This window comes from Pan troglodytes, chromosome 2, assembly GCF_028858775.2.
Source record: "Pan troglodytes isolate AG18354 chromosome 2, NHGRI_mPanTro3-v2.0_pri, whole genome shotgun sequence".
Classification (NCBI taxonomy): domain Eukaryota; kingdom Metazoa; phylum Chordata; class Mammalia; order Primates; family Hominidae; genus Pan; species Pan troglodytes.
This window is the reverse complement of record NC_086015.1, coordinates 145,303,822-145,331,102: the sequence shown is the minus strand read 5'-3', so window position 1 is coordinate 145,331,102 and position 27,281 is coordinate 145,303,822. Positions and strand designations below refer to the sequence as shown.

The window sequence follows — 27,281 nt, the reverse complement described above, 5'->3', positions numbered from 1 at the left end:
AACTATGTTGTTTCTGTAATAAAATCTGGGAATGTGTAGTCCCAGCTACTCGGGAGGCTGAGGCAGGAGAATCGCTTGAATCCGGGAGGCGGAGGTTACAGTGAGCCAAGATCGTGCCACTTCACTCCAGCCTGGTGACAGAGAGAGACTACGTCTCAAAAAAAAAAAAAAAAAAAAAGAAAAAAATTCTGGGGACCCCATGACTGGTAAGTAGCTAATTTGCATCCTGTGTCAGATTTAGTGGATTTGGTCTTGTTTAGTTGTTCTCTATACTATTGAAGAAACATACCTTTTTTGACATAGGATTTGATTACAATATAACAAAGTCTTTTCAAGCCCCCTAAGAAAGGGTTCTATCTAAAATATCTTAAAATATGTCTGTTACTTTAGGTTATTTCTGCTTGCATTAAGAAAACAAATATTGTTTCTATGTGAAGGAAAATATACAATTTTAAAAATTAAGTTAATTTGTTGCATAGATAGTTTGTGTTCATGGTACAAAATACAAATGATATGAGAGGCCATGAGTCATCCTACTATTTTGTAAGAATTAATAAAAAAGAAAAGAAAATTAAAATGTTTTTCTCTCAGCTAGCCAGTTCCTTTGCCTTGAGAGAATCTTTTTATACAGATGGTAATGTACTACACATACTTCTTTATAACTTTCTTTTTTTCACAGAACAGTTTATACTGGAGATCACTCTATATCAATACACAATGAGCTGCCTCATTTTTTTTTAGGCCATGATGTGTTTAGCTAGTCTACTATTGATACGCAGTTATGGGTTTTCCAATCTTTTGCTATATAAATGACACTGTAGTGAGTATCCATATAGATATATGTGTGTGTGTGCGTGTGTGTGTATGTGTATGATTTCATATGACTCTAGAAAAAGCTCATAGAAGGATGTATAAATTTCTATTTGTGTTGGATATGGTGACACTGCCCTCCATAAAAGATTATGCCTGTTTATTCTGCCACCACTAATGTAAGGCAAACTCTGTTTTCCCTCATGTTTCTCAGGACAATGTATTGGTATCAGTCTTTTCATCTTGTCTTGAAACCTTATTTTACATTTCTCTTATGAGTGGGCTGAACATATTTTTATATGTTTAGAAGCAATTTGTGGGATTTTTTTGTTTGTTTCTTTGAGATAGAGCTTCACTTTGTCACCCAGGCTGGAATGCAGTTACATGATAATAGCTCACTGCAGCCTTGAACTACTGGGCTCAAATGATCCTCCTGCCTCAGCCTCCCAAATAGTTGGGACAGCAGGCATATGCCACCACGACTGGCTAATTTAAAAAATTTTTTTTTTTTTTCCGGTAAAGATGGAATCACCTTATGTTGTCCACACTGGTCTCAAACTCCTGGCCTTGAGCAATACTCCCACCTTGGCGTCCCAGAGCACTGGAGTTACAGGTGTCATCTACAATGCCCAGCTCATTTGTGCTTTCTGTTATATATTCTTTGCCTACTTTTTCTTTAGGCTGTCACTCTTCTATTTATTTTTAGGAGCTCATAGTTCACAAGGTAGAAGTTAACTTTCTATAGTATGAGTTGTAGATACTATTTTTCCAGTTTATTTTCTTATGATTTACATAGTGATGTTTTCTTTAAATGTAAAAAAAAATGTGCATTTTTTGTAGTCATATCAGTCTTTACTTTGAAGACTTCTGGGCTTGGCTTCATATTTAGAAAGATCTTCCACACTCAGAAAATTAAAAAAATTAACCATGTTTTCTTCTCTTACCAAAAAAATTACGTTGAATTCTATGGGCTATCTGAAATTTATTTTGAGTGAGGTATAAATTATGGCTCTAACTAATTTTTTCTATATGATTACTCAGTTGTCACTTCTTTATTGAAATAATTCACCCAATGCATTCATACCTCACTGATTTGAAGTGTCAGCTAAATTTCTTTGTGGATTTAGGTCTTTTCCTATACTTTTCTGTTCCCTCTATCTGTATGCTTTTTCACTTATCAGTGTATGATATTTTAATTATTGTGACTTTACAACTTGTTTTAATAATTGGATGAGGTCAATCCTTCTGTGTTTCCATAATTTTATGGCTATTCTTGCTTATTTTACCACATTAACTTTTGAATCAGTTGAGCAAATTAAAAGGAAAAGATATTGTTAATTTTATTGTGATTCATTCTATTCATAGATTAATTTGGGGGCAGTTAGTATTGTTATGATTTTGCGTTTTGTCACTCAAGAACCTGGCATTTTTTTCCATTTGTTTTTTATATCCCTATGTATTTCTTGCTGAGTTTCTTCCTGATTTTTTTTCTTGTTTTTTTCTATGTAAATGAGTTAATTTTTTCCATTATTTCTTTACATAGTTGTTATTAGAAGACATGGTTCTTGTATATAAGTAAGCTGCTAATTTGGGGGGATTAATTTTGTTATCGGTCATCTCCAGTTGAATCTCTTGGGGTTGCTCTGTAAACAGTTGTAATCATATGTAAATAATAATAGTTTTACCGTTTCAGTTCTGCTTTATATACTTCTATCTTTCATCTGGTTGTGTTGGTTAGTAACCTATAGAACACTGTTAAATAATAGTGGTGAGTGATAATAGTATAAATCATTTCTTACTTTTATTTAATGGGATTGTTTCTTTAGTGATGCATAATGAAAAATATATCCATAGATTCTTGAGAGGAATTTGACAAAATTACATATACATTCTTGGTAAAATATAATCCTATTAAGTAATTATTCATCACTTTTCATTATTTCATCATTTTGCATGCCATAGCTTTACATAAATGGGCTGGGTGCAGTTGCTCAAGCCTGTTATCCCAGCACTTTGGGAGGCCTAGGGAGGTGGATCATTTGAGGTCAGGAGTTCAAGACCAGCCTGGTCAATGTGGCAAAACCCCGTCTCTAATAAAAATACAAAAATTGCTGGGCGCGATGGCTCACACCTCTAATCCCAGCACTTTGGGAGGCTGAGGCAGGTGGATCGCGAGGTCAGGAGATCAAGACCATCCTGGCTAACATGGTGAAACCCCATCTCTACTAAAAATACAAAAAATCAGCCGGGTGCAGTGGCACGTGCCTGTAGTCCCAGCTACTCGGGAGGCTGAGGCAGGAGAATCACTTGAACCCAGGAGGTGGAGGTTGCAGTGAGCTGAGATCACGCCGCTGTACTCCAGCCTGGGCGTCAGAGTGAGACTCCGTCTCAAAACAACAACAACAAAAATTAGCAGGGCTGTAGTGGTGTGTGCCTGTAATTTCAGCTACTCAGCAGGCTGAGACAGGAGAATTGCTTGAGCTTGGGAGGTGAAAGTTGGTTGCAGTGAGCCGAGATCGCGCCACTGCGCTCCAGTCTGAGCGACAGAGAGACCCTGTCTCCAAAAAAAAAAAAAACTTTATATAAGTGTAATCATACTGTATGTGTTAGTTTTTAAATTCTGTTACATTTATAAGGTTTATCCATGTTGTTGCATGTTACTGCAATTAATTAATTTTAATAGCTATTTAACTATAGCTATTTAACTATACTCTGCCCAGATTTCTTCATATTAGAATACCCATTCTCCACCTGCTTAGGCTCACAGCTGCATCCCTTATTGGGAGTTGCCCTTGGCCCCGAATACTGTCTTGCCCAAGGTTATGCTTCCTCCCAGAGGTGTCCCTGTGGCCAGTAACTGTGTGTTGCTTGGATATAAGATCCAGCCTAACTTGTCTCTATTCGGGACAACTCCAAAGGGCTCTGGAGCTCCATGTTGTATCAGCTGAGGCCCCATTTGCAACATCGTTGGTTCAATTTCTTCCCTAAGTCCAATCCTGCTGCCTTCACTTGTTATAGGTATATCTCCCCAGAGCACTTCCCAGGAAACTTTCTGCATGATAGTCTCCCTCTCAGAATCTGTTTTGGAGGAATGATTCTAACACAGTTGGTATTGGAAGTGATCCTAGGTAGCAGACTAAATTTTAGAGATAGGTTTCTAAATTTTAGAGATAGGGATTTTAGAGATAGGTTTCTTGCTAGCTGGTTGGCAGTGAGGACCCCATCTCTGGTGGTAGGTAGAGTACAGATAGTGTAAGTTTGCACTGAATTTATCGTTATGTGGGACCCAAGTGAGCAGGTAAACTTTTGATGCACTGTTATTTAAACTGGTATCTGTAGACCTGGTTATAATGTTATGGATTTTCTTGAGTTTAAGATACTCTGGTCTGTATTATTCTATTATGCCTTTTATTTATTTCATTTAAATCAGTGAGTTTTTAGTTCTTTGGGATCAAGGATCCTTTATGCTGACTTCCTACCAAAGTAGGATTTAAGAGAATCCTCATAGTGTGCGAAGATCTCCACTGTTTTCTCGTTAACGAGAGGGAAAGTTGGCATGGCTGAACTTGTTCTCTGAGGTCTTAATAGACAGGTGGCTGTAACTGATAGGTGTTTTCTTTCCCCTTCTTTAGATTGCCTAGGTCAGACTAGAACCTCAGAAATGTCTACAATGAAGTTTTTTTTTTTTTTTTTTTTAACTTCGTATTTTTAGTAGAGACAGGGTTTCTCTGTGTTGGTCAGGCTGGTCTCGAACTCCTGACCTCAGGTGTTCTGTCCGCCTCGGCATCCCAGAAGTGCTGGGATTACAGGTGTGAGCCTTTTTTAAACTTCATATCCTAATCATATGCTACTCCTTGAAAGAGTCTTCTAAACTGTATAGTCAATCTGTATAGCCTATGGAAGCACAAGGGAGGACCTCTTCTTTGCTCACCTGCTTACAAAAGAATTAGAAGCCACTTTAGCTGGTTTAATACAATAGTTGGATTGACCGTAAAGTGCTTAGGTTTCTGTGTTAACTCTTCTAGTTTGATGGCATTTTCATCTCATAGTTCTTAATTCTGTAATTTTAACTAATTATCTCTATTACTAATTTAACTCGAGTTAGAACCTGATTCCCACCCTTTAGCTGAATTAGAAGCTGTTCCTTTGTGCTTCCATAGTGCCCCGAATATCTGTCTAGTGTCGTAGTATTGTAGCATGTTATACTGTATGCATTTGTCTTGCTCATTTGTTTGTGAACTTCTTGAAGGGTGGGACTCCGTTATGTCTCTTGGGTAGAGCACAATGCTGGGTACATGATGGGCATTGACTAAATGTTTGTTGAATAAATAAATAGCCTGACTCTCATTAGTCCCCATCACCCCTCAGTTGCTGATTAAAACTTCTGACTTTTTAAAAATTCATCCAATGTGAGTCTTTCACAAATCTCCCTGGTGAATATCCATACCTTAAAGCTGGCACACACACGTCTAGTTCTTTTCTCTGTCATCATAAACTATTGCTGTCTCCTGCTTGCAGCTGCCTCTTTCATTGAGTTCCCAATATCTGCAGATGGCTCTGTCTGATGAGCTCATGGGAGAATTTAATTTTCCGTTCTACAATCCAAATAAATTAGTCTGCTATAACCCCAGAGCTGCTGGTAAAGCAGTCGTTGCAGCTTTAGAATTCTGATGCCAAAAAGGGGTTATATGCACAGTGAATGAATAGTGCCATGGGGTTATGAACAGTGGTTGTTCCCATCACTGCAGCTGCTTGGGTGAGGCATCAGAAACCCCTTCAAGTGTACTACTGCTACAGTTAGCTATAAAGGTTTTCCCAGCACCTTCAGCTGCCATGGTCTCCACCTCAGTTCTCTTTACATCTTATTAGTAAAATATCTTAGGAAAAAGCTATAAGCAAAGATACTGTGTAATAGCTATATGGAGAGTTTGACAAACATGCTGGATAGTTGCTTACAACATTTTAGTCACCTGATTCTATTACTAATAAAATATTTTTTACTGATGACTTGGCTGGTAAATGGCATGTTTATCTAATTTATGGGTTCATGCTTATTACTAATGAATGCATCCCTTGATGTGAATCTTTCAGTTTTTCTTGTTCATGTTAGAATAATTGCATTTATCTGTTAAGAAAATGTAACACTATATCATTGATATGTTTTCTTTTTTTTTTCTTTTTTTTGAGACGTAGTCTGGCTCTGTCGCGCAGGTTGGAGTGCAGTGGCGCGATCTCGGCTCATTGCAAGCTCCACCTCCCGGGTTCACGCCATTCTTCTGCCTCAGCCTCTGGAGTAGCTGGAACTACAGGCGCCCGCCACCAAGCCCGGCTAATTTTTTGTATTTTTAGTAGAGACAGGATTTCACCATGTTGGCCAGGATGGTCTTGATCTCCTGACCTCGTGATCTTCCCGTCTCGGCCACCCAAAGTGCTGGGATTACAGGCATGAGCCACCACGCCCAGCCTTCTTTTTTCTTTTCTTTTTTTTTTTTCTTTTCGATGGAGTCTTGCTCTGTTGCCCAGGCTGGAGTGCAATGGTGCAATCTCGGCTCACTGCAACCTCCGCCCGCCAGGTTCAAGTAATTCTCCTGCCTCAGCCTCCCGAGTAGCTGGGACTACAGGCGCGTGCCACCATGCCCAGCTAATTTTTTGTATTTTTAGTAGAGACAGGATTTCACCATGCTGGCCAGGCTCGTCTTGAACTCCTGACCTCGTGATCCGCCTGCCTTGGCCTCCCAAAATGCTGGGATTACAGGCGTGAGCCGCTGCACCCGGTCTCTTTTTCTTGTTTTAGAGACAGGGTGTTGCTGTATTGCCCAGGTTGGAGCACAGTGACTGTTCACAGGCAAAATCATTGTGTAGTACAGCCTCAAACTCCTGGGCTGAAATGATCCTCCCATCTCAGCCTCCCAAGTAGCTGGGACTACAGGTGTGTGCCACCACACCCAGCTACTTTAATATATTTTCTGTGTTGATCAAATGGTAATTCTATATTTAATTTTTTTTAGGAATTGCCATTCTATTTTCCACAGCAGTCAAACTGTTTTTTGATGGCCTTGAAACTCTAAGGACAGCTTGGCAGGATATAATATCTTTGGTTTACATTTTTTTCCCTTAGGTTTCTTGAAAGTGCTGTTCTACTGTTGTCTTGCTTTATATGTTATTTTTGAGACATACAATGTTAGTCTAATTCCTTTGCTTTTGTAAATAATTTATCTTTTTGCTCGGATACGCTGAGAGTTTTTTCTTTAAATAATTTTATAAGGATATGTGTGAGAGTTGATCATTCTGAGTCAGTTTTCTCAAATATCTGGTAGGATCTTTCATTGTATAGATTCAAGTATTTTATTTCTGGAATGTTTTCTTGGAATGTACTTTTTTTTTTTTGAAACAGTGTCTTGCTCTTTCACCCAGTCTGGAGTACAGTGGCGCAATCTTGGCTCACTGCAACCTCTACCTTCTGGGTTCAAGCTGTTCTCATGCCTCAGCCACCCAGGTAGCTGGGATTACAGGCGCCTGCCACTACACCCAGTTAGTTTTTTTGTATTTTTAGTGGAGATGGGTTTCACCATGTTGGTCAGCTGGTCTCAAACTCCTGGCCTCAAGTGATCCGCCTGTCTCGACCTCCCAAAGTGTTGGGATTACAGGCGTGAGCCACTGCACCCAGCCAGAATATACTTTTAATATTAGTTCTGTTCCATTGTTTTGATTTTTTTTAATTAGGGACACCAGTAATACTAATGTTCAACCTCCTTTGCCTATCATTCATTTCAATCAATTTCTCTCTGTTTTTTTAAAATTTTATTTTCTTCATTATTTTCTTGCTCTTTGTTCAGTGTCTTTTATTAAGTTTTCGTTCAGTCTGTTCTTTCTACATACCTTATAATTTAGTTTTTATTTTTGGTTCAATGCCAAAGTAAAGCAAAAGAAAAAATAATTTAATAATTTAACTTTCATTTCTTATATGATGTTCCTTTTGTTTGTTTCTTTCTATTTCTTTAATCAGCTCTTATTCATTTCTTTCTGTTTTTGTCCATTTTGGTGCTTAGTTTTTGTACTTCCGATTCAAGGTCTTCTTCATATCCTCAAATTCTTGTTTAAAATATTTAATCCAGTTCAGAGGATTGTGTTACAGTTGTTTTTCAACCTCACGGTTTGTTTTTATGGAGAAAATCATCAGCAGAAAAGCTTTTGTTTGTATTTTCTGACTTTGCAGTACATTTGTATGTATATGGTCTGCTTGTTTGTTTTTAATCATTTTGTGGACAGAGTTACTAATTTGAGAGTGCTTCTTCTGCCAGTGTGCTCTCTTTCGTGAAGGTTCTTTTCTGAATTTGTAGTGATGATGGTAAGAAAAGGGGGAGAGGAAGAGTTGTTCCTTGATTCTATTAATATTTTGTTTCTGCAAGCTCTTTAATCCTCCCCCCAGCCCCTTGCCTTTTCTTCTTTTGAGACAAGGTCTCACTCTGTCACCCAGGCTGGAGTGCAGTGGTGCGATCTCACCTCACTGCAACCTCCGCCTCCCGGTTTCAAGGGATTCTTTTGCCTCAGCCTCCCGAGTAGCTGGGATTACAGGCGCATGCCACCACACCCGGCTAATTTCTGTATATTTTTGTAGAGACAGGGTTTCACCATGTTGGCCAGGCTGGTCTCGAACTCCTGACCTCAAGTGATCCACCTCCCTCGGCCTCCCAAAGTGCTGGGATTACAGGCATGAGCCACTGTGCCTGGCCTAATTTCCTCCTCTTATCGCCTGTTTTTTTTCATTCATTACCTTGTTTACAAGAGAAAGTGCTTCTTTATATATGTATACCTGGTTCTCCCCCAGAAGCACTGTTTCTAGGAGGCTGCTGCTTCTGGTCCAGAAGTTTCTAGACACAAGACACACTTCACCAGATCTATTAGCTATCAAGTCCTAACCTCCTAACCTCTGTTTAGCATTTTTGTATTTATTGTTTAACTCTCTTTCTGGGGCTGATTTTGTCTGTGCTTTTTGCAAATCCCCTGTGCCCCTCTGCTCTTTCTCACAGTCTTTTTCACCTCCCTTCACTCTCCCTATATATCCACAGGCTTGCAGAGGTAAGGAAGTGGGGTTTCTTTTGCTATTTGCTGCTTTTTTTTTTTTTTTCTGCTTGACTTATAGGTAATTTGAAGGTTGCTGTGTTCTCTGTCTCCTAGCAGTGCTAATGTTGATGGCCTAGATCCTTTGTGGGTTTTAAAAATTCTTGTGGTTTATTTTATGTTTGTTCAGGGAAGGTGAGGAGGAGAATTGGAGTCAGATTAACTCCGTTGTTCTACAAACCTGGAAAGGTTCAAAAATCTTTTTCGGGCCGGGTGCAGTGGCTCATGCCTGTAATCCCAGCAATTTGGGCGGTGGAGGCGGGCAGATCACTTGAGGTCAGGAGTTCGAGACCAGCTTGGCTAACATGGTGCAACCTCGTCTCTACTAAAAATACCAAATTAGCCAGGGGTGGTGGTGCACACCTGTAATCCCAGCTACTTGGGAGGCTGAGGCAGGAGAATCGCTTGAGCTTGTGAGGCTAAGGTTGCAGTGAGCCAAGATCACACCATCGCACTCCAGCCTGGGCAACAGAACGAGACTCTGTCTCAAAAAAAAAAAAAAAAAAAAAAAATCCTTTTCCAGATGACCTAATTTTACACGTGAAAAATCCGAGAGTCAACTGAACTTATAGTAAAATTACTTTAAGCAGTAAAAGAATAAAGTTGTGTAATGGAATATAAAATTAGTAAAAAGAAAAACGTAACTTTCTTATATGCATACAGCTAGGAAAATATAATGGAAAACCCCATAAGTTACAGGAACAACAACAAAAAGGAAACAGAAAAAACTCAAAACCAAAAAATAAAATACCTAGGTGTAACTATAATAGTGTGCAAAACCCATTGTGTTACTTTCCTAGGACCACCATAACAAAATGCCACGAACTGGGTGGCTTAAAACAACAGAAACTTATTTCCTACAGTTCTGTATGCTGCAAGTCTGAAATCAATTTGTCAGCAGGGCCGTGCTCCCTGTAAAGCCTCTAGGAGAGGATCCTTTATTGCTTCTTCCAGTTTCTGGTAGCCCTGGGCATTCCTTGGCTGTGGCCACATAATTCCAATCTCTGCCTCTGTCTAGGAAACTGCCTTCTTCCCTCTGTCTGCATCTCTTGTTTCTTTTTTCCTCTTAAGAGAATACCAGTGGCTGGACTCTGGCTCACACCTGTAATCCCAGCACTTTGGAAGGCTGAGTTGGGAGGATCACTTGAGGACAGGAGTTCAAGACCAGCCTGGGCTACATAGCAAGACTCTATCTCTACCAAAAATTTTAAAAATTAGCCCAGTGTTAGGGTATATGCCTGTATACCCAGCTACTTGGGAGTTAAGGCGGGAGGATTGCTTGAGCCCAGGAATTTGAAGTTGCAATAAGCTGTGATTGCACCACTGCATTCCAGCCTGGGTGACAGAGCAAGACCCTGTCTCAAGAAAAAAAAAAAAAAAGTTGCAAAATGAATACAGAGAAATCCCATTTACCCATAGCCCAACTTCCCCCAAGTGGTAACATCTTATGTAATTGTAGTACATTGGCCAAATCAGGAAATTGACATTGGTACAATATAATTAACTGGACTACAGATCCTACTTGGATTTCACTAGTTTTTGCATGTGCCCATTTTTTGGTGTGTCTTTGTGTATAGTTCTGTGACATGTTGTTAGATGTATAGATTCATATAGCCACCACCACAATCAAGATACAAAACTGTTCTGTTACTGCAAGAAGGTAGCACTATTGTAACATTTAACAGCAATAGTAAATCTATCATTGTTAAATGAAAAAAACAACATCATAGTATGATACTATTGAACAAGACTAAAATTTAAAAAGACTAAAAACAACAAAAGTGTATTTCTCTACATGCAGGTACTTATATGAAAATGCATGGAATGGGCCGGGCGCGGTGGTTCACGCCTGTAATCCCAGCACTTTGGGAGGCCGAGGCCGGCGGATCACGAGGTCAGGAGATCGAGACCATCCTGGCTAACACGGTGAAACCCTGTCTCTACTAAAAATACAAAAAATTAGCCAGGTGCAGTCATGGGCGCCTGTAGTCCCAGCTACTCAGGAGGCTGAGGCAGGAGAATGGCGTGAACCCGGGAGGTGGAGCTTGCAGTGAGCTGAGATCGCGCCACTGCACTCCAGCCTGGGTGAGAGAGCGGGACTCTGTCTCAGAAAAAAAAAAAAAAAAAAAGAAAATGCATGGAATGAGCTCTGTGCAAGGATATTTACCAGACTGATAACAATGAAGTTTAGAAATGATATTTGAGGTGTTCAGATGAGGAGATTTTCTTTATCTGTATGGACTTTTTAATAACCAGAATATTTTCATGTATCTATAATTTAAATGTTTTTAAAAGAATATATATAAGAACACAAATATAAATGTCAGTGAATTCTGTTAATGGTATTCATCTGCTAGTAAGAATTGTAGTGGAAGTGGAGGGGGCAGGAATTAAGGAAGACTTGCTTTGTATTGTATTTTCTTCTGCACTGTTGAGTTTTTTTTTCTTATGAGCATATATAATTTTTTTATTGAAAGAATTTTTTTATGGAAGGCTTTATAGGACATCTTGAAAACTGGCAGTAACAGAATAATGTATATGACTTGCTTATGTACATTTTCCTATATATACCTTTACATTTAAATATACATCTCTGCATATACATGTACCTGAAAGTGTCTGTACAAATATCATTAGGTTCTTATCTTTCAATAGTAAGATTTAGAGTAATTTTTATTTTCTTCTTTGTGCTCTTCTATATCTTTGGATTATTTTGTAGTGAGCACATATATCATTCAACTTTCCTTTCCCTTTCCAAAGGTGTTTTTAAGAAGGTAGGAAAAAAAGAAAAAAAAACCTGTATCCTGCTTGAAAATTGAGAAAAATGATGACAGCTTTTGCAGTTAACCTTTAGTTAGTATAAAATTTCACGACCTCCATCATATCCCGTGGAGTCTGATAGGGGGTTGTGATTGTTAGGGATTTTCAATATATGGTACATGAAAAAAATAAAGTGGATGAGGAGCGTATGCAAACAAGGCAATTGTTTATTTTTCTATAAGGCTTTTTTTAGTCATCTAAAACTATTTAATACTTTATATTCTTAAACATTTATACATACAGATAACACAAATATCCTATATTTTTTAAAACCTTAAATTACTTTAAAATGAAAACTGCTTAGGACATGTCTTTTTATGATATCATGGAACATGTATATAGTAACATTTATTTAAACTTCATTATACATTTTGCTTCTCTGTGACCTTGGGCAAGTTACTTAAGCTGACTCAATTTTCCCTTCTATAAAATGGAGATAACTATACCTTTTTTTTTTTTTTTTTTTGGAGACGGATTCTCGCTTTGTCGCCCAGGCTGGAGTGCAGTGGCGCGATCTCGGCTCGCTGCAAGCTCCACCTCCCGGGTTCACGCCATTCTCCTGCCTCAGCCTCCTGAGTAGCTGAGACTACAGGCGCCCGCCATCACGCCTGGCTAATTTTTTTGTATTTTTAGTAGAGGCGGGAATTCACCGTGTTAGACAGGATGATCTTGATCTCCTGACCTCGTGATCCGCCCGCCTCGGCCTCCGAAAGTGCTGGGATTACAGGCGTGAGCCACCCCGCCCGGCCCTATTCTGTAGAGTTATTTTGAGGAATTGCTTATTAAATACCATGATGACGCTGATTATACAATTGTTTCATTTTCATTTGAATATAGATTAGGTATTTGTATAAGTACAGTCGTATTCTAAATAAGCATTAGAAATGGTGCTATTTTCTTCTCCAATTGCTTCCTTTTGAATGCCCCATTTTTGTCATCTTGGAATCTTTTGTTGGTCACAGTAATCACATTTTAATGACTCAGATTGAACATTTCATGCTTGCATATAGTTCATTATACAACAGTTTGTCTATAAACATATATTAATACCAAATAATATTTTAAAAAGTCGGCCGGGCACAGTGGCTCACTCCTGTAATCCCACCACTTTGGGAGGCCGAGGCGGGGCGGATCATGAGGTCAAAAGATCGAGACCGTTGTGGCCAACATGGTGGAACCCCGTCTCTACTAAAAATACAAAAAAAATTAGCCGGGTGTGGTGGCACATGCCTGTAGTCCCAGCTACTCGGGAGGCTGAGGCAGGAGAATCGCTTGAACCCGGGAGGCGGAGGTTGCAGTGAGCCAAGATCATGCCACTGCACTCCATTCTGGTGACAGAGCGAGATTCCATCTCAAAATAAATAAATAAATAAATAAAAAATAAATGTCATCTAGCTTGTTTTGATGGTTCAAGTAAAGATAAGTCTTAACATTTGTGATGCTAATCTAAAGCTTTGTTAATCTGGAAATGAGACTTTGCTAAGCAGCATATGTGTAACAGGTGATCTGATCCATGTAGTCATTGTGCATGAGTGAATTAATGGTTTAAAAATTGGCTTGTACTGCTTGATAATAGAATGTTTCTATTAGGTTCTTGGCAGGGTCTCAGAATGTGATTTTATTCTTAGTTTGTGTGCTCTCATCTAATATTGCTTCTTTGGGTAGGGACAGAAGTAAGTTTTTGCCCTCAGTCTTTTGTTTTCAGTAATTAAGAACAAATAATACATATTGATAATCTGTTAATATTGCATAATATATTTGAAATGAAAGTAGCCTTTAGGTTTTATTGTAGAACATGTCAATCCAGTTTTGGCTGGGTGTGGTGGCACGTGCCTGTAGTCCCAGCTACTCAGGAGGCTGAGACAAGAGGATGTCTTAAGGCCAGAAATTTGAGACCAGCTTGGGCAATATAGCAAGACCTCTGTCTCAATTAAAAAAAAAAAATCAATTTGCCAGGGAGTGACAGAAGAATTCTACCTCAGTGAATTTATTTGGTGAGATAGCACTCTGTATCTAATTTTCTTTTAGTATTAAGCTGCTTGTTGTCAATCACTTTGTCAATGTGTTCACCTGTAACAGTGTTAGCCCATTTGCTCCCTATTACCACGTCTTTCTGCTAAGTATAATTGGCTCCTAGCCTGAAAATCAAAGCACATATACTAAGAACTTTATGCTAAATAAAACGTATAAGATGAGGGAAGGCCTAAGGACTTGAGTTACTAACTAGTACATGGTTTTGTGAAAGCTGCGTTGAGCTCTGGGGAATTTTTTTTTGTTTTTCTTATTTCTGAGCTGAGAATCTTGTTACAGAGGTTTAAGGTGGTTTGACTGCTAGATAAATAGATAGTGAATAGAAACTTATTTGGTATAGTCAAGAAATGAGTGAGCATTTCAGTTACTGAAGAATTACAAGATATGGCTAATATTACTGGTTTTTAAAGAATTAGAATGCAAATAATTTTTACTTAATCTTTGGTGAATTTGGTTCTGTCTGGTTCAGATGCTGTAGCTCTCTACTTAAAATCATTCTGAGGCTTCCCACTAATCTGATTTAATTTTTTTTTTTTTTAGACAGAGTCTTGCTGTGTCACCCAGGCTGGAGTGCAATGGCACCATCTCAGCTCTCTACAGCCTCTGCCTCCTGGGTTCAAGTGATTCTCCTGTCTCAGCCTCCCAAGTAACTGGGATTACAGGCATGCTCCACCACATCCAGCTAATTTTTGTATTTTTAGTAGAGATGGGGTTTCGCTATGTTGTCCAAGCTGGTCTCAAACTTCAGAGCGCAAGTGATCTTCCTGCCTCAGCCCCCCAAAGTGCTGGGATTACAGGCGTGAGCCACCACACCCGGCCAAATCTGATAAAAATTTTGAAAAATCAGTATCCTGCATGATCTGGCTTCCTACCTCATCTCTTAGCAGCCCGTTGCCTTGCCCTTTGTTTTTTGGCACATATTATTAGGACCTTCCTTAGACCCTGGAACCTCCCACATACTTTTCTTCCTTTGATCTTTCCGGTGCTGTTTCCTTTGAGTAGAATATATCCCTCTCTCTTTGCCAGTGGTTTACTCAGTTTGTGTGTTTCTTTTTTCTTTTTTTGGTGAGCTCAGCTCAAACTTGACTTCTTCAGAGAAGTCTTCTGTAAAACCACCAGAGTTCAAGTCCTCTATTTTACATGTTTATATGAATCTTTTTTTTTTTTTTTTTTTTTTTGAGGCAGAGTCTAACTCTGTCGGCCAGGCTGGAGTGCAGTGGCACCATCTCGGCTAACTGCAACCTCCGCCTCCTGGGCTTAAGCAATTCTCCTGCCTCAGCCTCTGAGTAGTTGGGATTACAGGCATGTGCCACCACACCCGGCTAATTTTTGTATTTTTAGTAGAGACGGGGTTTCACCATGTTGGCCAGGCTGGTCTCGAACTCCTGACCTCAGGTAATCCGCCTGCCTCGGCCTCCCAAAGTGCTGGGATTACAGACGTGAGCCACTGCACCCAGCCTGTTTCTATGAATCTTTTATGTCTCCATCATAGCACTTGTAGTGACTGTCATTAAGTAGTTAATTGTGAAATTTGTCATTTAATGCATGCCTTCATAGCTGAAATGTAGGCTCCATGAAGGCAGGGACTGTCATTGTTTTCCATAGTATCTTTAAGGATGAGCATTTAATGCTCAGTATCTTTTTTTTTTTCCAAGGCAGAGTTTCACTCTGTTGCTCAGGCTGGAGTGCAGTGGTGTGATCATGGCTCACTGCAGCCTCTACCTCCTGGGCTCAAGGGATCCTCCTGCCTCAGCCTCCAGATTAGCTGGGACCACAGGTATGTGCCACCATGCCTGGTGAATTTTTTTGTATTTTTTGAGAGATAGGATCATACTATTTTGCCCACGCTAGAGTGAAACTCCTAGGCTCAAGCAATCTGCCTACCAGGGCCTCCCAAAGTGCTGGGATTACAGGTGTGAGCCCCTGTACCCAGCCAATGCTCAGTATTTTTAATACTCAGTGTTTGACGGGTAGCTGGCTATCAATAAGTATTTATCCAATAAGTAAATGAATGAGTAGTGCTTAGATAACATTATTCATGTATCTCATTATGTCATTATTCATTATTATATAATTCTGAGCTTTTTTTTTTTTTTTTTTTTTGAGACGGAGTCTCGTTCTGTCGCCCAGGCTGGAGTACAGTGGCATGATCTCAGCTCACTGCAACCACCACCTTCCAGGTTCAAGTGATTCTCCCGCCTCAGTCTCCCAAGTAGCTGGGATTATAGGCGCTTGCCACCACGCCTGGCTAATTTTTGTATTTTTAGTAGAGACAGGGTTTCGTCGTGTTGACCAGGCTGGTCTCAAACTCCTGACCTCAGGTGATCTGCCCGCCTCGGCCTACCAAAGTGCTGGGATTACAGACGTGAGCCACCGTGCCTGGCTGCATTTTTTTTTCTTCAATTTTAAAAAGTGAGCAATGGACTGGGCGTGGTGGCTCATGCTTGTAATCCCAGCACTTTGGGAGGCTGAGATGGGTGGATCTCTTGAGTTTAGGATTTCAAGACCAGCCTGGGCAATGTGGCGAAACTCCATCTCTACAAAAAATACAAAAATTAGCTGGGTGTGGTGGCATGCGCCCGCACCTGTAGTCCCAACGACTGAGTAGGCTGAGGTGGGAGGATCACTTGAACTCGGGAGGCGGAGGTTACAGTAAGTTGAGATCATGCCACTGCACTCCAGCCTGGGTGACAGAGTGAGACCCTGCCTCTAAAATAAAGGGAGCAATGAACATAAAAATAAGTCTCTTTTTCTGTTTAACGTGTAAAATGCCAATGGATCTAGGAAGAACAGCTTTTAGTAAATAAAAGTTTTTTTTTTAGAAAAATTCTTGCGTACTATATTTTTCTGCTAAAAATTAATGTAACTAATTGTGCTCTATTATAACTTTTTAAAAATTAACGAATACAAATAAAATGCTGGTCCCAGGACGCTTTTTGTTCATGAAAGAAAAATGACATTCAAAACACTATGTAGCTGGCCAGGTGCAGTGGCTCATGCCTGTAATCCCAGCACTTTGGGAGGCCGAGGCGGGCGGATCACCTGAGTTTGCTAGTTTGAGACCAGCCTGACCAACATGGTGAAACACCATCTCTACTAAAAATACAAAATTAGCCAGGGGTGGTGGCGCATGCCTTTAACCCCAGCTACTTGGGAGGCTGAGTCAGGAGGATCGCTTGAACCCAGGGGCCAGAGGTTTCACTGAGCCGAGATCGCACCGTTGCCCTCTAGCCTGGGTGACAGCGAGACTCCATCTCAAAAAAAAAAAAAAAAAATGTAGCTTACTGACATTTCAGATGTGTGGTGTGTTAAATGTCTGCATGGCCTTTCATTTTCTGCTGCCAAGTCATACTGAATGGGATTCTCGTACATTTTTAAAGGATGAAAATAAATAAAATACTGAGTCTATAATTCATTTAACAAATATTTCTTGAGCTTCAACCATATGCCAGGCATTTGATATGTAAGGGTGAACAAAATGCACAGGGTTCCTGTGCTCAAGGAATTTATACTTTAGTTGGCAGAGACAGACCACAATCTGATTATCACAGAAATAAGTAGATAATGGCAACCCAGTGTGTACTATTAAAGGAGAAAGTAGGAGAGCAATAGGTTGATACCCCTGACCTAGACTGGGTAGTAGAAAACGGATGTTTTTCCCGGAGGAAGTGACACTTGAGAAAGGATCTAAAAGAAGATGAGTTTGTCAGGTAAAGGTTCCAGACAGAAGGAACAGCATGTACAGAGGCCCTTGAGGCGGGAGGAGCACGTTTTTGAACTTACAGAAGCCAATGGAACTGGATCAGAAAAGAGGTGTGGGAAAGGAGTTTAATAGAGCTGGAGAGGTAGGCATATACCACATCAGCATGCTAGACAACATTAAAGATTTGAGTCATTAAAATGTCATTACTGTCACCAGTTTAGATTATGAAATCTAAATATCTGTCAGTAGAGGCTAGTGAAATAAATCACAGTATAACGATGTAAAGGAATACTGTGTAGCTGTGAAAAAAGTGAATGAGGAAATTTACAACTGTCAAGTTGAAATATAGAGACAAATCTCTGAGATTAAAATATTTTATTTGAGAAGAAAATTGCAGGCCGGGCATGGTGGCTCATGCCTGTAATCCTAGCACTTTGGGAGGCCGAGGTGGGCGGGTCACTTGAGGTCAGGAGTTTGAAACCAGCCTGACCAACATGGTGAAACCCCGCCTCTACTAAAAATAAAAAAATTACCCATGCGTGGTGGCAGGCTCCTGTAATCCTAGCTACTTGGGAGGCTGAGGCAGGAGAATCGCTTGAACCTGGGAGGGAGAGGTTGCAGTGAGCCAAGATCACACCACTGCAGTCCAGCCTGGGTGACAGAGCCAGACTCTGTCTCAAAAAAAAAAAAAAAAAAAAAAAAAAAAAGAGAAAGGCAATTTGGGAAATACACACAGACCATGTGGTCTTGGCTGTCTGAAGAACAAAGAGGTTAGAGGTTTTATAAAAAGGAGAAATGTTACGTATCACTCTTCAAGAAAGCTCATTGGCACTAGTAAGGTTTTGGGGAGCTGGCAAGCTCTGACTGGCATGTAATCAACTTTAACACAACCTACTCAAAAAATAAAAATTCAATTTAATATTGAAATTTCAAAAAACGGAATTGAAAAGGAGAAAAATTCTATGTCATATGTATATGTCCTATATGAGATTTTAAAGGATTCTTTCAGCATAGTAGGTTATCATTTTCTCTGAATTTATTGTAATAATAATTATATATCATTTTGTTATAATATCTTGAGAATATATTTATTATATCTCAAGTCAGATATATTTTGTAAAGTATTATAGTAGTTAAGAACACTTTTGCTGGTGTGAGATCCTGAGTTCATATTCTGGCACTGTAATTTGTACAGTTGGTTAACTGGGAAAATTGCTTGAACTCTCTAAAACTGTTTTGTCATCTGTAAAATGAAAATAATAATATTTATCTGATAAAGTTGTGGTGCGAATGATATGATATACATGTGAAGCACTTGAGAGAATGCCTAGATATGCTGTTCACGTAAGAAAAAGTTACATATTATCCCTTTCTATGAAAATATCTTCTAGGGCCGGGTGCGGTGGCTCACACCTGTAATCCCAGCACTTTGGGAGGCTGGGGCGGGTGGATCATGAGGTCAGGAGTTCAAGACCAGCGTGGCCAACATGGTAAAACCCCGTCTCTACTAAAAATACAAAAAAATTAGCCAGACGTGGTGGCACGCGCCTGTAATTCCAGCTACTTGGGAGGCTGAGGCAGGAGGATTGCTTGAACCCAGGAGGTAGAGGTTGCAGTGAGCTGAGATTGAGCAACTGCACTCCAGCCTGGGTGACAGAGCAAGACTCCATCTCGAAAAAAAAAAAAAAAGAAAAGAAAAAAAAAGAAAATATCTTCTAATTAATACCACATCTCAAAAGTTTGAATGCACAGAGAGAATACTGAAAGGATTTATGCCAATAAGTTATTGTAGTTGCTTCTGACAAGTAGGATTATGGCTGATATTTGTTTCTTGCTTTTTGTTTTGTGTATTTTCTAAATTTTGAGTCATGAGCATGTATTTAAAATTAGTAACATCTGCCATTTAAATATGCTACCTTTCCTATTAATTTTTAGTAGCAGCTTTTTTGGCGGTGTTAGAAAGTCTACACATCCTGATTCAAATTATGTTACTGCTTGATTCTACAAATTTATCCATAAGTTTGTGCTTTCTTCCTTGTATTTTGATTAATTTTAAAAGGCTTTGTGGCTGGAGCTGCTAAATTGTGATTGGAATGGGAAAGGGCTTGCATTTTGAGACCATCTGTGGGAGTTGCATTGTCTGAAACTGACGAGATCATGGCAGATGGCGAGGTCAAAAGATTGACTTTTTGAGCTTGACATTAATGTGTTCATGAAGCTGGAAGAAGAAATCCAACTTATTTTTTTAACTAACAGAAGAGCTTGGTGACAGGAAGAAGTGTGCAATTGTTGAGTCTGGATAAAACATAATGCATCAGTGCACATGACTGGTTTATCTCTGAGAATCATCCATACTGCCAAAGATGGCAACTTCTTGAACCTTTCTGTGCCAAATTTATTTAATTTCTAGACACTTTGGAAAGTTTAAGTCATACAATGCAAATAATTTATAGATTAAAGACAATGTCAAAAAAGACAAAAACTTTAAAACTATTTAGAAATGTGTATTTTAAAATTAAAATGCTATAAAGTATCACTCAAAGCCAATAGAGCATACTTAATTTTTAATTGAATGAAGAAAGTCTCTATCACAATCCCATTTGTTTTTACAATGTCTATCTTAATGTAACTTTATTTCTTTAAAATTACATTTGAACGTTTGGTGATTACAGTCTTTCTCATCTACTAGGCTGTCTTCATTGCCTGAGATAGTGCCATGCACATAGTGACTGTTCAGTATTTGCTGGATGAGTAATGAATGAATGAAGTTATTGCCTACTCTTGTTAATTTTAGAAGAGTTTTTTTTTTTAACCACAATTAAACAGGTTTTTTTTCTATTTTGAAACTGGGTTTATGTTATGGTATTTTTCACTTCTACCATGTGGGAATTATGTATTATTTATTTTAGAGAAGGAAGCCTTAATTTGTCATGAGAAATCAATGAACAGATTTTTTTCCCCCTCTAACATTGAATGCTTACCTTATGCTAGGCAGTGTCTTAGTAATTTTACATGTATTGACTCATTTAATTAAGTGGCTGACTCTTACTATTTTAGAGATGAAGAAATTGAGACACAGAGATGTTAAGGTAAATTTGCTTAAGAAATCCATGCGCTTTGGCTTTATTTCAAACATTTATTATTTAGGTAATACTTAGAGATTCCAGTTTGTGCTGTACTCTGGTGTGGACAGTCAAAGGAATACCAAACAAAATTGTACTTTGTTCTGTGAAGCTCATTAATGTGGCTATTTTTATTGGTACCCTCTTACTATATTGTGCTGAAATAGTAATACTCTGTTAATTTCATTTTATTTGCGTGAATAATACAGTGACCCTCATTAGCCCAGCCCTTAGGAAATATAACATCATTGAGTACTGAATTCAGAAATGGAGCAGATGCCCGGAGACAAGCAGCTCTGGCCATCACAACTATGCTCTGGGCACAAAAAAACATAAAGGGTGGGGAAAAAAGGACACCTACTAGTTGAATCTGGTTGCCCACACCAACAATGTCTGCTTATATTTCATTGGCCAGAATTATGTTATCTGTGATATGGTTAGCCCATCTGAGAGGAAGGTTGACGATGTAGTATTTGTAGTTGGGGGCACATTGCCACTTCAGCTTGTAAGGAAGAAGAGGAAAATGATATCGGGTAGCAATAGTATATGCTTTGGAAATATAGAGGGTTTCTAAAATGTAACATGTTCAAACCATTTGATGGAAAAGACTTAGTAGTTTTTTTGTTACAACTGTATTTCAGCAGGTCATGAGATAGTCTTAAATTTGTTAAAATTGAACTTTTTTGTTGTTAGGAGTGTTCAGAATATATAAACTGGAGGGCGTATAAACTCCTAACATAACTCTGAAACATTCAGTGTATCAGTTTTTCAGATGAAGACATGGAGGCTCTAAGAGGTTAGGTTACTTGTTCAGGATCACACAACTAAGTATCAGAGCTGAGACGGAGCCAAAGTCCATACTCTTTCCACTCTACTGCACTGCTGCTTTATTTATTAGACGCTGACTTCAAGCAGGACACTTACAACCAGGCTGTTAATTTGTTGATTTTTTTCTATTTCATTAATTTATGCTCTTTGTTTCTTTTCATATTTCTTTGAGTTCTCACTGTTCTTTTACGTATTTAAATTGATTGATGGCTTAATGAATAAAAAGAAATATAAATATACCCTAGTACTAGTTCTGCTGGATTTTATAAGTTTTTTAAATTTTCATTGTCATTTCTTTCTGAATATTTTATTTTTTAATTGTTATTCTAGTTCTAAATATTTCACATTCATGGAGTGTTTAATAATATAGCTAAATATATGACTTTTAACTTTCTAAAAAATAGTTGATTCCTAATTTAATTGCATTGCAGTCAGAGACCATAATCTGTGTAATATTTCCTCTCTGAAATTTTTGCTTCCCTTTGGTGATAGCATATATGGACAAATTTTATAAATTTGTGCCTAAAGAGATGTTTCAGATCTGTTAGATACAGAATTCTGTATAGATCTGTTAGATCAAGCTTGGTTGAAATATTAATCTTCAAAATGCAATACTTATGTTTTAACTTTAAATTATTAGTTTGAATATGCCAGGTAGTCTGTTGAATGGGATATCAGGAACTTGTGCTTTATTATTTATCTTACATTTAAATTTATATCACTATAGAGGACGTAAGAAATAATTGATAAATGTAGAACAGATATAGCATAGGAACTTTAGATTAGGTCATAATAGACATTGTACAACTACTGTAAGCAAAACTTGTAATTGTGGTTCAGGTTTTACTTCGATTTTTAAATTTATGCTTTATCATTGAAAAATTACAAATTCAGTGTTTTATTGAAAAGCAAAAGAAAGGAGGGGGGAGCATCAGGACAAATAGCTAATGCATGTGGAGCTTAAAACCTAGGTGATGGGTTGATAGGTGCAGCAAATCACCATGGCACACGTATACCTATGTATACCTATGTAACAAAACTGCATGTTCTGCACATGAAAAAACAGAAAAAAAAAACCTTGCTTTTTTTCTACAAAATTTTACTTGTAGATTCAAATTCTAACATATAAGGCAGCCATTTGAAGCCCCCATTTCTTTGAACACCCATTATTTATGATCTTTTCAAAGTTAAGTTTTACTTTATCCTTCCCCTTGAATGTCTTATTAAAGTTTAATTTTGAGATAATTTTAAAATAAGAGAAAAGTTACAAAAATAGATCAAAGAACTCCCAGATGCCCTTCACCCAGATTCACCAGTTGTAACCATTTTGTCACATATTCTTTATTATTCTTTCTCTGTATAGTGAGACCCTATTTTGTCATCATTTGAGAGTAAGTTGCCACCATTATACCCCTCCACTCCTAAATATTTTAGTGTATTTTTTATAAGAAAAAGGACACTCAATTATAGAAAACTCCATAGTTTTTGGAATCCAAAAAGATGTGAGGAAAAGAAAACTCCAAGTTCATTGATCAAAGTCAGGAAATGTAACATTGAAACAATACTATTATCCAGTCTGTAGATCTAATCTCCAATTACCCAAATAATGGTCTTCACAGCAGTTTTTTTTTTTCTAGTTCAGTGTCCTGACCAAGATCACAGGTTGAATTCAGTTTTCATATGTTTTTAGTCTTTTTTAAAATTTTTTATTTATTTAATTTTTTTTGAGAAGGAGTCTCTTTCTGTTTCCCAGGCTGGAGTGCAGTGGCGCGTTCTCGGCTCACTACAACCTCCACCTCCTGAGTTCAAGCAATTCTCCTGCCTCAACCTCCCAAGTAGCCAGGACTACAGGCATGCACCACCACACCCAGCTAATTTTTTTGTATTTTTAGTAGAGAAGGGGTTTCGCCATGTTGGCCAGGCTGGTCTCGAACTCCTGACCTCAGGTGATCCACTCGCCTCAGCCTCCCAAAGTGCTGGGATTACAGGCGTGAGCCACTGCGCCCAGCAGTTTTTAGTCTTTTTAAATCTGGAAAGTTTCTCAGCCTTTCTTTGCCATTCATGACACTAACATTTTTTGAAGAATTCAGGCCATTATTTTGTAGAATGCCTCTCAATTTGGATTTCTCTGATATTTCCTCATGATTAAATTTAGATTTTGCATATTGGGCAAATGTACCTCAGAATTCATGCTGTATCCATCTCAGTGCGCTTGAAGAGACACATGTTGGCTTGCCCCATTATTGGTAATCATTTGGTAACTTTGATCACTTGGCTAAAGTGATTTATGCCATATTTCTTTCACTGGAAAATTTGAATTAGTAGGTATTTTGTAGGGAGATATTTCAGTGCTATGGAAATATCCTATTTTTCACCATATTTTCACTGACTAGTTTTACTGTGTATTAATTATTCTTCTCTTATTAGTTATGATGGTTCCAAAATGGAAGTTTTACTAACTGTATCACTCATTTATATTTATTAGTTGGCGTTCTACTGCAAAGAATTTCTCATCTCCCCCTTTAGCCCCAGTAATCCTGGATTATTATTTTATTCAATGGGTTTATAATCTGTTACTATCATTATGTACTTTGGTGTTCAGTTGTTGAAAATTGTCCAGCTGTAGGCTCTATTCAATGGGTTTATAATCTGTTACTATCAGTATGTACTTTGGTGTTCAGTTGTTGAAAATTGTCCAGCTGTAGGCTCTTTAAGCTGATTTCTGTGTACTTTTGACATGTCTCCATCATTTTTTGAGCCCTTCCTTACTTTAGGCACAATAAGATGTTCTAGGTTTATCTTGTACTAGAATCAGCCATTTCTCCAAGAAGCCCTGGTGTTTCTTTCAGTGGATTTTCTAAAGCAGCATAGCCTAATACCATTTCAAAGCCCAGGCTCCATCACTTGTGAACTGAGTTGACATGGTCAAATTAGTTAACCTTTCTAAGCCCTAGTTTTTATTTGGAAAATGGGGATTAAGATGGTACAAACCTCATAGTGTTGTTGTGAAGATTAATTTAGACAGTTCACTTTGATAACAATGCATGTCACATAGTAAATATGACATAAATGTTGCCTATTATTATTATTACATTACTATTCCCTCTGTTTTCCTTTAACAGGTTGTTCTTTTAAAGAATTATTGAAGACGAAGGTTTTTTTCTTTTTATTTTTTTAATGGCTTTACAGAATCTTAAATAGAATACAGTTTGACATGACGGCAAAAAATGTAAGTATTTGTAAATTTTTTAATGTAAGTATTGTTTAAAGTGAGCTGTGCTTTTTCCTACATATTTTCTCACCATTCTGGTTAATCAGATTTAATTTACTTGCATGGATTTATAATTGTATTTGTTTATGTTTATGCAGAATATGAGATAAGCTTTAATGCGATTGAATATGGTGCCCTAATGGAGATAGTAGCATTCTTGCAAATTGGCACCAAGTTACTTCTCAACAGCTGCAAATTGCTATCTCCAGAAAGTTTCCCACCCTGCCCTCCTCTTTTGGATATTGTAATAAATTTGTTTTGGTACTTGCTGGAGGGTTACTTGGCCTTTTTGAGCAAATCACTGTTTTCTTTGGCTTAATTTTTTTTTTTTTTTTTTTTTTTTGGTTACTCAGGGAAATGTATGTGCTCAGATATTGTCTGAAAGTAGCTTGCTACCTTCCATGAGATGGTTCCTGAAGAAACATTAGATTTTAGATGTTTTGGAGAAGTTATTCAAGTTTTTCCCTCTACTTGAGGTGATCATTTCTGAATATATCTCCTTTCAAGTTGTAGGTCACTCTTTATTTATTTATTTATTTGTCACTGTTTATTAATGAGTTTGTTTCCAGTTATGGTAAAGAATTGTGCCTTAAAGAGTACAACATATAGGGGAATTATTTATAAATTGCTTTACTGTTCCAATGTTATATGTATTAAAGTATAATTGCTTTACTGTTCCTATATTATTATGTAGGAATCTTTGACTGGGAATTAAACAAAAAGGGAATTTGTTATAAAGATGCAGGGATGTCTCAAGGAATTTAAGAGTGGGAATTTTATGGGCCCTCAGAAAGATCCAGGCCCAGAAACTAGAAATCCAGCAGGAATTGAAGCAGTATTTGGTTTTCATTTCTCATCTCTCTCAGCTTGTTACTGTGTACCTGCTTCATTTCTCCCTCTGTCTGTCTGTCCAAATCATCTTTCTCAGTTCCCCAGCCAGGATGGTGGAACATGGCCCCACTCAGCATTTCCATCTATATGTTAGGGGACCAGCCTGTTCAGAGAGAGGTGTGAAGAAAGGGAAGGAGGCAGGCCAGGCACGGTGGCTCACGCCTGTAATCCCAGCACTTTGGGAGGCCAAGGTGGGCGGATCACCTGAGGTCAGGAGTTCGAGACCAGCCTGGCCAACATGGTGAAACCCCGTCTCTACTAAAAATACAAAAAGTAGCCAGGCGCGGTGACAGACGCCTGTAATTCCAGCTACTCGGGAGGCTGAGGCAGGAGAATCCCTTGAACCTGGGAGGCGGAGGTTGCAGTAAGCTGAGATTACCCCATTGCACTCCAGCCTGGGGGACAAGAGCGAGACTTCGTCTCAAGAAAAAAAAACGGAAGGAGGTAGCTTGATACATCCTGCCTGCCTTTCTAGTTTCAGACTCCTTAGGAGGAGCCTCTGGCACAGTTAAAGTCTGATGTTGACTAGTGCTTTAGTTAGTTGTGACCAGGAGAAGCAAGTGTTGTTGCATGAAATGGCTGCTGAGGGTCCAGCACAGTGTGTGAGGAAAGATGATAAAGGGTTTCTTGTGAGTCAGACCGATAGTTCTAAATATTGCCCATTATGCAGCCGAACAATAGCATTAACAAACAAATCCTTATTGCATTATGTCTGTTTGCTTATTTTGGGTTATAATTCAGAACATTGCTTTTAACATGCATTGGTAACTAGAAGCAGATACAGATTTTGCTTCATTATCATTTAGGGACAGTCATTAAGATTTATTGAGTCATTAGGATATGAGGGCAGGAAAGAAGTTAGAGACTTCTCAGTATTTGACTTGTGTAACTGGGTAAATGACTGTGCTGTTTAATTAGAAGAGGAATTCTTAGGGAGGTATAGGATATTGTGATGAACTTAAATATTTTGTTTTGAACATACTAAAGTTGAGAAACCTAAAAACTTCCAAGTGGAGATATTGGCTAGGCAATTTGATAAGTGACTCTGGCACTCAGGGGAAAGCTTAGGAATGGAGGTAGAAATTTTTGGGTCATTTCTTTTTTTTTTTTTTGAAATGGAGTCTTTCTCTGTTGCCCGGGCTGGAATACAATGGCACAATCTCAGCTCACTGCAACCTCTGCCTCCCAGGTTCAAGTGATTCTCCTGCCTCAGCCTCCCAAGTAGCTGGGGGATTACAGGCATGTGCACCATGCCCGGCTAATTTTGTATTTTTAGTAGAGACGGGGTTTCTCCATGTTGGTCAGGCTGGTCTCAAACTCCCGACCTCAGGTAATCTGCCTGCCTCAGCCTCCCAAAGTGCTGGGATTATAAGTGTGAGCCACCGTGCCTGGCCCGGGTCATTTCATATTAAAATCATTGTAAAGCAATGGGACTACATGTGATCATATAGTGAGTGCATGGATAGCAAATATATAAGGACCAAGGTCTGAGCACAGGGATTCTCCAACAAAAAGATGGAAAGCAAGAGAAGCCATAAAGGACACTCAAAGAATGGGCAAAGACAGGAAGAAAAGAGTTATCCTGATGATCTGGAGGCCCAGGTGAAGAAAGTGTTTCAAGGGGAAGTGATCAATTGTGTCACATGTTACTGAGAAGTGACTCACAAACACAGAAGAGATTATA

General features: G+C 38.6%; 1 protein-coding gene across 20 annotated transcripts in view; it reads left to right on the top strand.

Moving 5' to 3' along the window:
- The window catches only part of TFDP2 (transcription factor Dp-2), a 199,330-nt gene that overhangs the window by 25,386 nt on the left and 146,663 nt on the right, over nt 1-27,281 (top strand). For 19 of the 20 annotated variants that reach the window (XM_009446482.4, XM_054680273.2, XM_016939950.4 and 16 more), the window contains 1 exon segment: nt 24,558-24,664. In XM_009446482.4, the coding sequence (XP_009444757.1) occupies nt 24,650-24,664 (15 nt within the window). In that variant the 5' untranslated portion in view covers nt 24,558-24,649. 20 annotated transcript variants of the gene reach the window in all.